This window comes from Pipistrellus kuhlii, unplaced genomic scaffold, assembly GCF_014108245.1.
Source record: "Pipistrellus kuhlii isolate mPipKuh1 unplaced genomic scaffold, mPipKuh1.p scaffold_m20_p_2, whole genome shotgun sequence".
Lineage (NCBI taxonomy): Eukaryota > Metazoa > Chordata > Mammalia > Chiroptera > Vespertilionidae > Pipistrellus > Pipistrellus kuhlii.
In genome coordinates this window covers 183,023,201-183,036,792 of record NW_023425515.1, presented here as the reverse complement: position 1 = coordinate 183,036,792, position 13,592 = coordinate 183,023,201, and the positions used below count along the sequence as shown (strand labels likewise).

Here is a 13,592-nt window from a genome sequence, read left to right as displayed (position 1 = left end):
CAGTTAGGTGCTTTTGAGTTTGTTTTTTAAATAGATGGCATAGGCAGCTTAAGAAAAGATTGTTTTGTGTGTGACAAGCCTAAAAATAAAATGTAGCAATAAAATAGGTGCTGTATGATTCAAATGCCAATTCAGTTTTGGCTTCTAGATACATTATTTACTAAGCCTCAGCTATGTTTCCAGTCTTTACAGCACCATTAATTGGCTGAGAATTTTAAATAAATACAGTGAAATATACTAGCTGCACCAACACATAGAAACAGTTGTATGCAGAGATGACAGCAACAATAATGGCATCACTGACTCACACACATGGAAACTAGGGAGCTTTATTGGTTACATATTGTGCTGCAGAGCCAACAGACAGCATTAGAGCCAGAGGATACATGCAGACAGGCAGCTTCAACTATACACATGCACCCAAGGAGCCCTGAGTCACTGCTCATGGCTTCGCCCTGGTTTCCAGCGACAGGGTTCCGTCCTCCTTGGTCCCATGCTTGGAGCAGGAATGTAGAAGCTGCTGCACCTAGACTCCAAGAGCCGGGGAGAGGCCCGCGCACCTGCCTGAGCAAGTGAGTGAGGACCAACAGATAACGTAATAGCAGTTTCCGAGGGCTACTTCCCTAGCCCTCCCAATCTTTAAAATACAAAAAAATAGACTTTATTCTCTTAAAAATACATTCCATTCAGTACATTGTTCTGAGCTGTGAAGCAGCAGGAAAATAGGGCCCCTTTCCTATGATCTTGGTTATGAGGCTTTGAGGAGAACCCTGTTCCCCACTCAGGGTATTCCAAAGATAATCCCTAAGAGCAGCTCTTCCAAAGCAGTCTTAAACAACCAAAAACAAAAAACCACGCCAAAAAAGGCAGCTAGGGACCAGACCAGAGGCTGGGTCCCCGTTCCTTTATTGGAAAGTGGCAGCACTTGGCACTAACCCACTAAATATAATGAACTTAAAACTGCTCTAAGATGACAAGTCCAAGATCAATATAGACCCCCTCACACCCCATGAGAGAGGGTTGGTTTATGTGCAATCTTGCTTGTGGACAAGGATGGAATCCTTGGCCCCACTGCAAATCCCTGTAACCCACATTATAACTGTTTCATTGCCACTCAGACAAGAACAGCCACTGCTTCCTTTTGCCCATATCCCTGCAGCTTTCTCCAGCTGTTTTTAATACCAGAACGGCAAGAGACAGGTGAAAGCACGCACTTCCTCCAGCAAAGCAGCTCTGGAGAGCCAGGTTCCCCCCCTCTACAACCACATACCTGCCAGGAAAAATTGAAAGTTCGAGCTAAGCTGCAGAAAAGGCCTGTCATAAAGTGGGTTTATTGGCTGAGACGGGGAATATTTGGCTTGATTAGAGAACTATTCAACTACCAGGTCTCCCTTTTATTTGGATGTTTCTCCCAGAAACCCTGATGGTGAGGCCTGGGTCCAGATGGTCTCACCTAAGTTGCTTTTTAAAAACATGTCTTCCAACTTTGGAATCTAGAGCCAGCCTTGCCAGCCATTTGAAGCCTAAGGTAACTGAGCATATAGCCTTCACAGGCTATTACAAATGGTATTTTCTGTAATGCTGAGGACATTCCTTTAGAATCTATTTTTCAGCAGTTCTAGAAAATGTGCAGATGAAACAAAATATCCTGAAATAACTGGTACAATCAAACCTTATTGCACTCAGATTTTAAGATAGCCGCCCCAGCAAGAGAGAGTATCAGAGCTGTCCCTCTTCCGCACAGCATTCTGGGTCGCGGCAGATGTTGATGTTGCTGAAATGGGAAAAGATCCAGACTTTGGCACCAGGAGCTGCAGCACCAGAATCCAGGGCTCCAGTGCCCAAGATGAGAATTATCAGCGAGTACTTTGAAGGCATGGCTTGGCACTCATGTTACCAGCAGAAAAGAGCCAGACTTCCCTAGCCTCTTAGCTGACCACCAAGAGAAGACAGTCGGTTTCCTTTAGACTGCCCGGGTTGCCAACCAGTGAAGAATGGTAGGAAGGCTCTAAGTGAGAGGTTGCAGCCTTGGGAAAGCTAGTCTGACTGGTGACCCAGGAGGAGCCAGGAGGAAGGGGTTTTGAAAATTGCATCTAGTTGAACATCTGAGGCAGCAATGTGAAGTAAAGGCAAGCATCATGACTATGCCTTTAGATTGGCAAAACTCCAGAAAATGGAAATGGGAGGACATTCCTGTCCCTGAAAGGACAGTATGTGCTCCCCAAGCCCCCAGCACTGCCAAGTCTGATGCAGACATGGGGATGAACACTGATTCCCACACTGAGTGAAGGCAGAGAAGATGACTCAAGAAGGAGGCACACCAACTGGTGTTATGGGAAGTGCAAGGAGGAGATACTGTATGGCTTTGGTGCCGAGACCATCCATCTCTCCATTTTACAGACTGGAAAAATGAAGTCAACGGAGCTTCTCTGAGCTTACCCTCACAATTAACGGCCCAGGAAAACCATCACAGGACACATTTCCCAAACCCATTTGGATGACTGACACTTTACAAAATCAAGAATCACACCATCACCACCCAGTGGGATGATGGAAAAAGAAGGGTCTTAGAGAATGCCAGATTTAGGAACCTAGAAACCACTTCAAATAACTCATTTTATAGATAGGAGAACGGAGGCAAGATACAAAGCCATTAAGAAAATATAGCTTTCCTGACTCCTACTGTAATGCTCTTTCACTATGAAGGAACTGTCTGCTTCATAAAGGTAGCCTTTGAAAGGGGATCCCTTTTTGGAACTGAGAATGCTATAAAAATAGCAATGTCAAGATTATATGGTTCTTTTTAACTTCCCCGTGTGAAGGGTGAAGAAAACTGATCAGTTTTTATTTATGTGGCTTTCTGAATTGTATAAATCTGGGGCCCTTGATGGGCATGTGTTACCTTTCCTCACATGAAGTCACCATGACAGTTGGTTTGCAGGAATCATGGGCCCACTTCTGTAGGAATGCATCAGCTTGGTAAAGTGCGATACCTCCTCCCTAGGGGGTGGAGAGGAGGAACAGCCCAGGCCTTTCACAGAGCTATTGCTTTGTGGAGTGATTAATGGGAAAGTGCTTCTTCCTGTCCACTTTCCCCTTTGCGAGGCGCTTCCTAGAAGGCAGAGTGTGCTGGGTCAGGCCCAGTTTAGTCGGGGAATATTCCGAAGGTGGAAACAAAGTCAGCGTGAAGTTTCCAGCCACAGGAGAAGCAGGCAATGCCAGTAGCATTATTGGTGCCCAGGGAAGGAGATGCATGAGGTTTGTGCACTTCCAGGTGCCTTTGGAAGGTGAGCTGAGAGCTGGGGTCAGAGGAGGGATGATGTCATTCCAATAGGTGGGCAGGTTACCTGTGTGCTCTGCCCCCTGGAAACAGTGGTCAGCAAGGGGCCAGGTCATAGTCCCATAATCCCCTAGAGGCAGCACAGACCTCTCTGGTAAAAGTCTAAGGAATTCCAAAGGGGAAGGGAATGGAAGCTCCCTAAATGGAGCTGATGGCTGTTAAGTCTTAGGTCCATAGGGCAGACAGGGAGTGAATTGGATGTGGTTAGGAGATCAAGAAATCAGAACATTAACTGCGTGGAAGGGACTATTGTGTGGTGAGGATATAAGGAGTTTCTATATCATTCCCTATTTGTGGCCAGAGTGGCCGATTCTACTGGGAACAGGGCAGGGACAAGGAGAGAGGACTCATGCATCAGTCAGGGAAGGCTGGGCCTGGGTGACTGTCCAGCTTGTAGTTTCTGATCTCCATTGGCCACACGGCAAAAATGACCTGAGCCACAGCCTGGCTTTCTGCCACAATCTCCCAGCCAAGGCCTCGTGTCTAGCCCAGTTAACTGGCCCGGGATCCTTCATAGGATGGGAAGGTGGAAGAGCTGAGCAGGAGCAGAGGGCACAGCAGACCTCACCCGGCTGGCTCAGTTTTCCTCAGCACAGGGCCTGGCTGGCCGTAACCGTTCCTCAGCCTGTACTTGCCCAGGCTCTGACAGCCCCTGCTTCACAGGCAGTTCAGGCCGTTCCATGGAGCTGTGTGGTCGCCTGTAGACATTGAGTGTGCAGTCATCGCCTTCCTCCTGTGCCAATAGATGACAGAAGTGAGATGTGGAAGACAATATAGTGAGTCACAAAGATACCCTCGCTTCCTATATCCAGCCTGGCAGAGGGAGATCTTGCCCAGACACCAGCAAAGACAGGTCAATACAAAAGTTCCTTGGAAATCAGAGTAGACTGCAAACGCCAATCTAGGAACTCCTGGGGGATACTGGGAGTTCACAATGAACAGGAGCCCTACAGAGTATAGGGCCCGGAATGGGGCCATGGGAGTGGTAACCGTAAGCAGTAGCCAGTGTCCTCCAGTTCTGCACAGGAAGACGGTATGCTTTAGGGTCAGAGCCGTTTTCTTGGTGGGGAGGCAGGAAGTATGCTGAAACAAGCTGGACTGCGCCACCAATAAGTCACATGCCTTCCCTTTTATATGCCATATCCTCTCTCTCCTCATCACATACCTTCATAATGTCAGACAGCCAAAGTTCAGAGAGCTAGACACCCATCTTTCACTCCACTGCTCTTCTATCAGACTTCTGCCTTGTTAATGTTTTGCTTTGGTGCTCCAAAGCAAAAATTAAGATCAAAAGACACAAGTATGAGTGAGAAAGGATGGCAGGGTACAAAGAAGAGTGGACTTAAAGAGAGGACTCCTGGATTCAAATCTTAGTTCTTCCAGTATTTCCCTTGGGTGGCCTTGGATAAGGCGCTTTCTGTCATTGACCTTCAGTTTCTACATCTGAAAAAATGGAGATAAAATCTGCCTACAGCTGTTGGAGAGACTGAATGAGGTAAGTAGGTGGAGAAGTGCTTTGTCAAGTGTTAACATTTATCATATTAACAGCTGCTTAGGCATATATATATATATATATGCCTAAGCAACTGTTAGCCCAGTAGCTATGACACACACTGACCAACAGAGGGCAGACACTCAACACACAGGCATGGAAACATGGAACAGACTGATGAATCTCAGAGGGAAGTGGGGGGGGGGGGGGGGGGGAAGAGATTGACTAAAGATCTTTCTTGCATACTAGAGGCTGTGCACAGATTCATGCACCGGTGCGGTCCCTCAGCCTGGCCAGTGGGGATTTGGCCAAAACCGGCAATCAGACATCCCTGAGGGATCCCAGATAGTGAGAGAGCACAGGCCAGGCCGAGGGGGCCTCACTGGTGCACGAATCTGTGCACTGAGCCTCTAGTATAGTCATAATGCCTAGATCCAAATGTCATCATCACAGGCTCCAACATCTAAAAGATGCTCCCAGTGGCTTCCCCTTCAAATGCTGTTCTGACAATCTGACCCTCAAATGAGGAGCTTCTGGATTTACCTACAGGAACCAGCCCTACCTTCAGACTGATGATACAATGGCTTGGCAGGTATCTGGGGCAAAAAGATGCGCAGGCATAAAGCCTATAAAGTAGGCCCATTGTAAGCCCTAGCTCTCTTCATCCCTACATCAGGGGTGGGGAATGTTTGGCCCTCAGGCCGAATAAGGCCGCCAAATCACTTTGGCCCTGCCAAGACATTACAGGTGAGTTAGATGTCTGACTAAATATAGCAGGTTAACTTTTAGGTTAATAATTTTCACAGCCCTCAAATGATGCTATAAATATCCAAAGAGCCCTAGACAGAAAAAAGGTTCCCCACGCCTGCCCTACATGCTAGCAGCTGGCAAAGATCCTCTGGGCTAATGCAGCCAAATATTCGTTTCCCGGCTCCATCTCTGCTCTACAGAAAGGGCCTGGGCTTCCCTCACTCAGCTTCCCCACAGCTGTTTCTTGTGTCTCTAGGAGCAGCTCTGTGGAGCCAGAGGGGGAGCTCCTTTTTGGAGGCCTGCACGCACAAAGACACATAAGGAGACAAATTGGAAAATGATTTTTGGAAATTCATGCTCCTCTGTCAAATACCTTTCTCAAGGTACTTTATTGTCTAAGGGCAAGCCTGCCTTATTTTCCACAGTCATGTGAGCTACTCACTGTTTCCCAGCCCCATGGTCTCCATGATCCTGAGTCACACAAGCCAGGGAAAAGGGGCAAAGGGAAGGGGAAGGGACGGCTGAAGTGGGGAAAGAAGTGGGACTTACCGGGCCTGCCACATGGTTCCAAGCCGCAGCCGTGACAGCATCTCCCACCCGGTTCCGGCGAGGGAGCATCTCTGACACAGTGAGGCTACTTTGGGTCCTTCTAGGAGAGAGCTCAGGGGCACCCCCTGGGTTCCCGACCCTTCGCGTTCCCTGCTCCGAGAGGCAAGACCTGGGCTGCCCAAGGTCTGAGTAGTCTGTAGAGGACCTCTGGGTGTAGGCATTGGTAGACACCACGTTTTTACCCATCTGAGTTGGGGGATCTTCTAAAGAGTTCAAATCTCGCCTGCTCTTCCAAGCGTTCCGCACGGTAACGTGCCTGGCCTCTGAAGGGCTCACCTCTGGAGGGGCACTGTGGCCTTTCCACCTGATTGTCTCTGCAGGGGGTGCATGGTTATTCCTCTCCACCACATCCGATGGCTTGATTATAATGCTGCTCCGAGAGACCACTGTTTCCGGCCTGTTCTTCAGGGACCCATCTCCCATTCTTTCAGCCTCTGTGAACTGTAAGGTGATGTCATGTTTGTGAATGGAGAGCTCAAAGGGGGGGTTGACATGGTTGCTCACTGGCGTGAGGTCTGATGGCCCAACCTGGATATTGCTGGTGGACGTGTGCCTCTCGCGCGGGGCCTCAGCTGGGGCGGCTCTCGGGCCGCTGCCGTCAGAGGGGTAGATAGTGATGCTGCTCGTCACTTTGTTTGGGCCTGGTTTGGAGGTGGATGTCTGTTTCTCCAATGTGGCCTCGGTTCCAGACCCTCCCATGACTTTTTTCACATCTTTATCAATGATGACAGGTTTAATGACAGCTCTGGACCGCAAGGCCTCTCTGGGACTGAAGGGCCTTTGACTCTTTACTCCAGCACCATTGGCCTCTGGGAATTCCACAGTATTGGTGGAGCCTCTGACAGGTTTCACAGGCTCACTTTCTGTCCCAACGTCTTTCTCATCCTCAGACAGGGCTGTTCTAAGGCCCCCTCGGGATTTGGCTGTTTCTCTAAAGTTAGGCTGTTGTTTGTGCTCTGGCTCTGGGGTGATGGTTGTGTTTACCAATTTGGCGGTAACAAGAGACGACGTGTCCATGTCATCATCTGAGTCTGGCTTCTCTCTGCCACTAGATTTGATGACTCGACATCTTAGGGCCTCATGCTGACTGCTGTCTTCCATAACAACTGCTACAGGTTGATCAACTCCTTTATTTGGGGTTGAAAAACCCTGAAGGATGTTCTCTTGGCTTCTGGAGCCATAAGGATACTTTGATGAAAGCGGAGCCTTGGAATTGGAAGAAGTGGTATCAGCCTCTGAACCACTGGCAGCTTTTTTGCCCTTAGAGAGCCCTTCTGAGGAAGATCTTCGAGATGAGGCCAGAGCGCCAAGGACCTTAGAACTGCCAGAGTCTGCGGCCTGAGCTACTTGGCTTCCATTGCTAGGCGCCTGCCCCCTCTTGCCAAAGAGCGCCTCAGTGGAGGTGTCAGAAGCCTTGTCAGCTCTGCACAATATGTCATTGGGAATAGATCCATGGGTGGCATCATTAAATGTCCGTGTTGTCTTCTCTACTTTTCCCTTCATCCCACTCTCAGTGCCTGGCTTGGGAGTACCCCTCCAAACTTTACTGTGCTCCTGAGCAGCTGGAGGGTAGCGGCTGAGCACTGATGGCTGCTCCCTGGACTTCTTCCCTTCACTCTGAGAGGAGCAAGGTGCAAATCGGTCTTCAGTTCTCTTTGTCTCCTGAGTCCCACTGTCTGTACCTGCCCCCATGTTGGAAGCTTTGGCTGCCCTCCTGTTCGTAAAACCGGGAGAGGAAACCTGCCGGTTGCTCAGAGAATAGTTTTCATTAAGAGCAAACTCCCTGTTTCGGTGCCTTTCCCGCTTATGCTGAGGGGACAGTTCCCGAGATGTGTGCTTAGACATAGATACCTCATTCCCGTGGCCTCTAAACTTAGTCCTCTCGTGCCTGCCTTTGCTAGACAGGAAAGCATCCTCCCCTCCTACCTCCCCATTCTCTAATTCTTTCTGTTTCTTGATTTGTAGTTTTATCTCCTCCAACTGGCTGGCTAAGAGTTTGTTTTTATTTTGTTCACGTAGGTAATTATCCTGAAGGTCATTATTTTTGGCCCTCATTTTCTTAAGCTCTTCTTCCAAAGATTCAAAATGTTTGATTTGTGTCTTAAGTTTCTCAATCTCTTGGTTAAGGTCTTTGACTTTATTGTCTTCCTGATTTCGGTTCTTTTCATTTTCAGATTTATTTCTTGTTTCATTCTCTACCTGCTTTAGATAGTCCGAAGTGCCCTTCCTTCTGGATTCTTTGGATGGCAGAGTGGAAGAGATACCGTCCTCAATACGCAGGTCATTCCTTTCCAGAAGATTAGAAGCATTCCTTGTATAATCTCGGTTCATTTTTTTGTTCTGCTCCAGTTTTTGAGTGAGCTCTTTTATAAGTTTCTCATTTTCTTTCTCCTTTTCATTCAGGTATTTTCTCTCACTTACAAAGCTCAGAGTCAATGATTTAAGCTTTTCTAGCTCTGACACTAAACTCTGCTCAGTTTTATCTAGGCGGTCCTCAGAAGACTCCAGTTCTTTCACTTTGACCCTGAGCATTTCCAGCTCAGAGGAGATTTTCTTCGTCAGGTTTCTCTCCTCATTCAGGCTCAAACAGAGTTGGGTGCAGTCATTCTTACTCCTGCTAAAGGCCTCCTCCAGCTTCTCCAGTTCGGCCATTCGTTTCTGAAGCCGCTCAATCTCAGATTTCAGCTCCCGGGTGAGGTTTTCCTCCTCTTCAAGTTTCTCCTTCATCAGCTGACACAGGTCCTCTGCTTTCTTAATTTCCTCATCTTTGCCTTCGATTCTCAGCACTCGCTGCCGCAGCACTTCAATCTCAGCCAGCATGCTGGAGTTGCTGCCTTCTGCCTGGATCACCTTGTCCTGCAGATCCAGGAGCTCATCCTCTGCTTTCTGGAGGTTTTTTGTGGCTTCTTCCAACTCATCAAGGCGGCGGCTTAGACTCTGTAACTTAAACCGCAGGTGGCGGCTGGAGGCAGTATCCTTGTAGTTTGTAAATTCAGCCATGTCTACTGTCAGCCAGTGTGAACTCCAAGAGGCATCCAATTCCACTCGGGGGGATGAGAAATGGTTACCTTTCTTTTGGCATCCACAACCTTCTTTGGCAGCTGGAGACCATTATCACTCTACGGAAGGAAAACAAGCATGTCAGGCAGTAGTAAATAGAAAATCTGCACGTCAGCTCTCAAATGTGCTTCTTGTGCCTAAAACAAAGCAGGTCCTCTAATTGGAATAAACCTACAGGATAAGGTTCTTTATGGCTGATAATGAACTGATAATTTCAGCCTAATGAAGAACTCCACCAGCACCGTGGCCTGGGTGGCTCAGTTGGTGGGAGTGTGGTCCCCTACACAAAAAAGGTCGCAGGTTCGATTCCCAGTCAGAACACATACAAAGGTTGCAGGTTCAGATCCTGGCTGGGGCACTTTCCAGAGGCAACCAAAAAAAAAAAAAAGAAAAAAAAACATTAAAAAGAATGCCTCATTTCCCATGAGAAATTCTTCATCATTTGCCATCTTCATAATCTCAGGAAGTCGTTAGTTTTTCTATAAGTAATTACGTAAACAGCCTGGGTTTTACTTGGTTGTAAAATCAGGATAATGATGCCTACCACCTCTTTCCCCAGTATTGTTCTGAGGTAATGCATGGAAAGTTCTTAGTAACAAAACAGTAAACAATCCTAAGAATGTTAAGAACTATAGCTTCAGGGAAAGAAGCAGACTAGTGAAAAAAAATCACCTTATCGCAGGAACCGGTTTGGCTTAGTGGATAGAGCATCGGCCTGCGGACTGGGAGGTTCCGGGTTCGACTCCAGTCAAGGGCATGTACCTTGGTTGTGGGCACAAACCCGGTGGGGGCTGTGCAGGAGGCAGCTGATCTATGTTTCTCTCTCATCGATGTTTCTAGCTCTCTATCCCTCTCCCTTCCTCTCTGTAAAAAATCAATAAAATATATTTTTTTAAAAATCACCTTATTGATACAGGAAGATAACAGGACCTAGGTTCTATTAAGGCCGAAAGGGAATATAGCATACTTAGAGAATGAGAGGTCTAGGATGACTTGCTCGCACTGAGAAGCTAACCCAAAAATGGTCTCAGCCTGGTAATATCCCTGGGAAACCTACCAGAAGTAAACAGAAATAGTCTGGAAAGAAGTCCCTACCGAGTTCACACAAGAGTCCCACTGATTAAGTCCTGCTGAACCTGAGTCTGCAAGTCCAAACTACAAAACACATAAGGACCACTCTTATTATGACTGAACAAAAGAGGTTTACACCAATAAGAATCAAAGTAAGATAGGCTACAGATCATAAACTAAGTACATTCAAATCTTCAGTCATAAAAGAAGGAATCAAAAACAGGAGACAATAACAAGATGCTGTCAATGAAGATCAGGGGATTTTTCAATTAACCAAGTAAAATTTGCTAGAAATGTAAAGAAAAATAATAGATGCTAATGAAGAGTAGAGTGGTTAATAAGAGATATGAGGAAATTACAAAAGGCAGCACATAATTAAAGATAGAAAAAAAGAACGATAGGTTAACAGATAAGGAGAAATACAAAAGAGGTCCAAAAATGACAAAATTTAATAAGTAGTACTAAAGGAAGGGACAGACAGAATGGGGGGAGGCAATTTATAAAGAGCTATTAGCTAAGAAATTTCATGAGCTGATAAAAGATATAAAATGGAGCTCATCCATCATGGCTTAGTGATTGAGCATTGACCTATGAACCAAGAGGTTACAGTTTGATTCCTAGTCAGGCACTGCCCAGATTGCGGGCTCAATTCCCAGTGTTGGGCGGGCAAGAGGCAGCCAATCAATGATTATCAACTCTCCAAGATGATAAATTGTCCTCCCTTAAAATATACATGTATTTGTCTTGAAACAGAGCACCAAACTGACAGAACTGCAAGGAGAAATGGATGAAGCCAATACTACAATTGGAAAGTCCCATACCCTTCTATCATAAATAGACCTAGCAGACAGAAAATCAGTAGGGACATAAACTCAAATCAACTGGATATGGAGGATATGGACAGATTACTACAGCAGCAAAATATCCATTTCACATGGAACATTCACCAACACAGACCACATTCTGGGCCATAAAACACACCTTAACAAAGAGAAAAGAACAGCATTCACTATGTTCTCAGACCACAATGGACTTAAATTAGAAATCAATACCAGAAAAATAGCTGGGATATACCCCAAATACTTCGTTAAAAGATCAAACAACACATCGGTCAAAGAAATCTCAAAATTTTTAAAATACTTTGGACTAAATGAAAAAATAAAACTTTATCAAATTTTGTGGGGTGTAGCAAAAGCAATAGTTAGAGACAAAGTTACAGCACTGCATGCATATATTAGAAAAGAACAAAGATCTACAATCAAAGATTACATCTAAAACTAGATTTAGGAGGAAAAGGAACCATGGTTTAAGGCATAAGAGAAAACAGCAATCACTGTCTGAGAGAAAAACTGCACCAACAATGATTCCATAGGAAAAGCCAGGGGGAAAGAGAAACAACCTTAAGTGGAATCTGAGGAGGTGCCAAATGACACTTATCTCAGACCCCAAGGTCCCTTCCATTGGCTGCACTTTAAGCCTAGGCCACCAGATGGAGCCCATTCCCAATTCAAAGCACTCCAAAGCCCTGGAGGGTGGGATTTAGAGTAGAGCCTCCCTACCTCAGCCTCTGGATCCTGCCACCACTCTACCTCCCTGGGCCCAACTTTCTCTGTCACCTTCACTTCTTTTGGTCTCCCCCTCTCCTTTTCCCAACTTCCTCATCCTCAAAAGTGTAGAGAGAAAATTCTAAATTTATATATTGATATTTTTATAAGACAGAAACCCTTTCCCTCATTCCCATGCATGTTTCCTACTGTGAGTGCCACTAACAAAACACTACTTTGGCTTTGGCTAGTGTTGCTCACCCTGAGCTTCTAAACTGTACTTACTCGCCCTGGCTGGTTTGGCTCAGTGGATAGAGTATCACCTGCAGACTCAGGGGTCCCAGGTTCGATTCCGGTCAATGGCACATGCCCAGGTTGCAGCTCGATCCCCAGTAGGGGGCGTGCAGGAGGCAGCCGATCAGTGATTCTCTCCCTCTCCCTTCCTCTCTGAAATCAATAAAAACATATTTAAAAAGATAAAAGTAAGATTTTTGGCCTAATTTTTAAAAAAATTTTTAAAAATTAGTTAACATTCAACATTACTTTCTATTTAGTTTCAGGTATAGAGCATGGTTAGACAATGATTTTAACATCTTAACATATTTGGCTCCCTCAAGACTAAAGAAATAGTTTCACCACTTTTATTTAAAATAAAATCACCTACTTGACCCAATCTTTTTATTTTAAAAATGAAGGAACTGAGACTTAGAACTAAACACTGTGATTTCTCCAGCAACTTAGTCTCCTGTTCTTCCCATTGTGTAAAAGCATCCCCCTGCAAACTCTTTTATGTGTTTTTACAAAGTGAGCAGTTCTGATTATACAGACCAATAACAATAAGGTATAAAGTAAACAAATAAAGGACAATCACAAACTAAGCACTACTGTACTAAAGACCAGTGGTCACCAACCTTTCGGACCTCACGGATCACCAGTGGTCCACAAACCACCAGCTGAAGACCACTGCTATAGACAATGTATTAAATACTTAAATACATGCTTTCTCTAGGGATCCCAGATCTATTGTGTACTTGCTTTTAAATTACTTCCCTGAGGTTTTCTCATCCATACAAAGACAATATGCCATGGCTGGGTGACTCAGTGGTTGGAGCATTGTCCTAGTCTGGGTGACAGTCAGTGTTTCTCATGTCAATGTCCCCCTCTCTCTAGAATCAATGGAGGATATCCTTGGGTGAGGGTAAATATACACTAAGCGGCCAGATTATTATGATCTCTGGAAGCATACTAACCTAGCCACTCAGTGTGTGTATGTGTATGTATTAGAGGCCCAGTGCATGAATTCATGCGTGGGTAGGGTCCGGCTAGCCTGGCCAGGGTGAGGGGACATGGGCGGTTGGCCGGCCTGTCTGCTGGGCGAACTCTTGGTTGAGGTGACAACTTGCATATTAACCTTTTATTATATAGGATATACACTGAGTGGCCAGATTATTATGCTTTCTGGGACCATAATAATCTGGCCACTCAGTATATATATATATATATATTAGAGGCACTGGGGGTGATGGGGAGGATCATCCCTCAGCCCAGCCTGAGCCCTCTCACAGCCCAGGACTCCTTACTCCTTATCACCTGCCTACTCACTGGTAATCGCTGCTCCTTAGAGCTGCCGCAGAGGCAGAAGAGACTCCCGCCAGTGCTGCTCCATGAGCCAGGCTTTTGGCTGAGCAGTGCTTCCCCTGTGGGAACGACTGGTCACTATGATGCA

The 13,592-nt window shown here is 46.1% G+C and overlaps 1 protein-coding gene across 1 annotated transcript in view; it reads right to left on the bottom strand.

Moving 5' to 3' along the window:
- Positions 1 to 311: 311 nt before the first annotated feature.
- Positions 312 to 13,592, bottom strand: part of LUZP1 (leucine zipper protein 1) — a 66,352-nt gene continuing 53,071 nt past the window's right edge. The window contains exons 3-4 of the mRNA XM_036446456.2: positions 6,132 to 9,310; positions 312 to 4,073 (exon numbers count right to left, since the gene is read on the bottom strand). Coding sequence (XP_036302349.1) covers positions 3,918 to 4,073; positions 6,132 to 9,191 — 3,216 coding nt within the window. The 5' untranslated portion in view covers positions 9,192 to 9,310 and the 3' untranslated portion in view covers positions 312 to 3,917. The remainder of the gene's footprint in view (positions 4,074 to 6,131; positions 9,311 to 13,592) is intronic.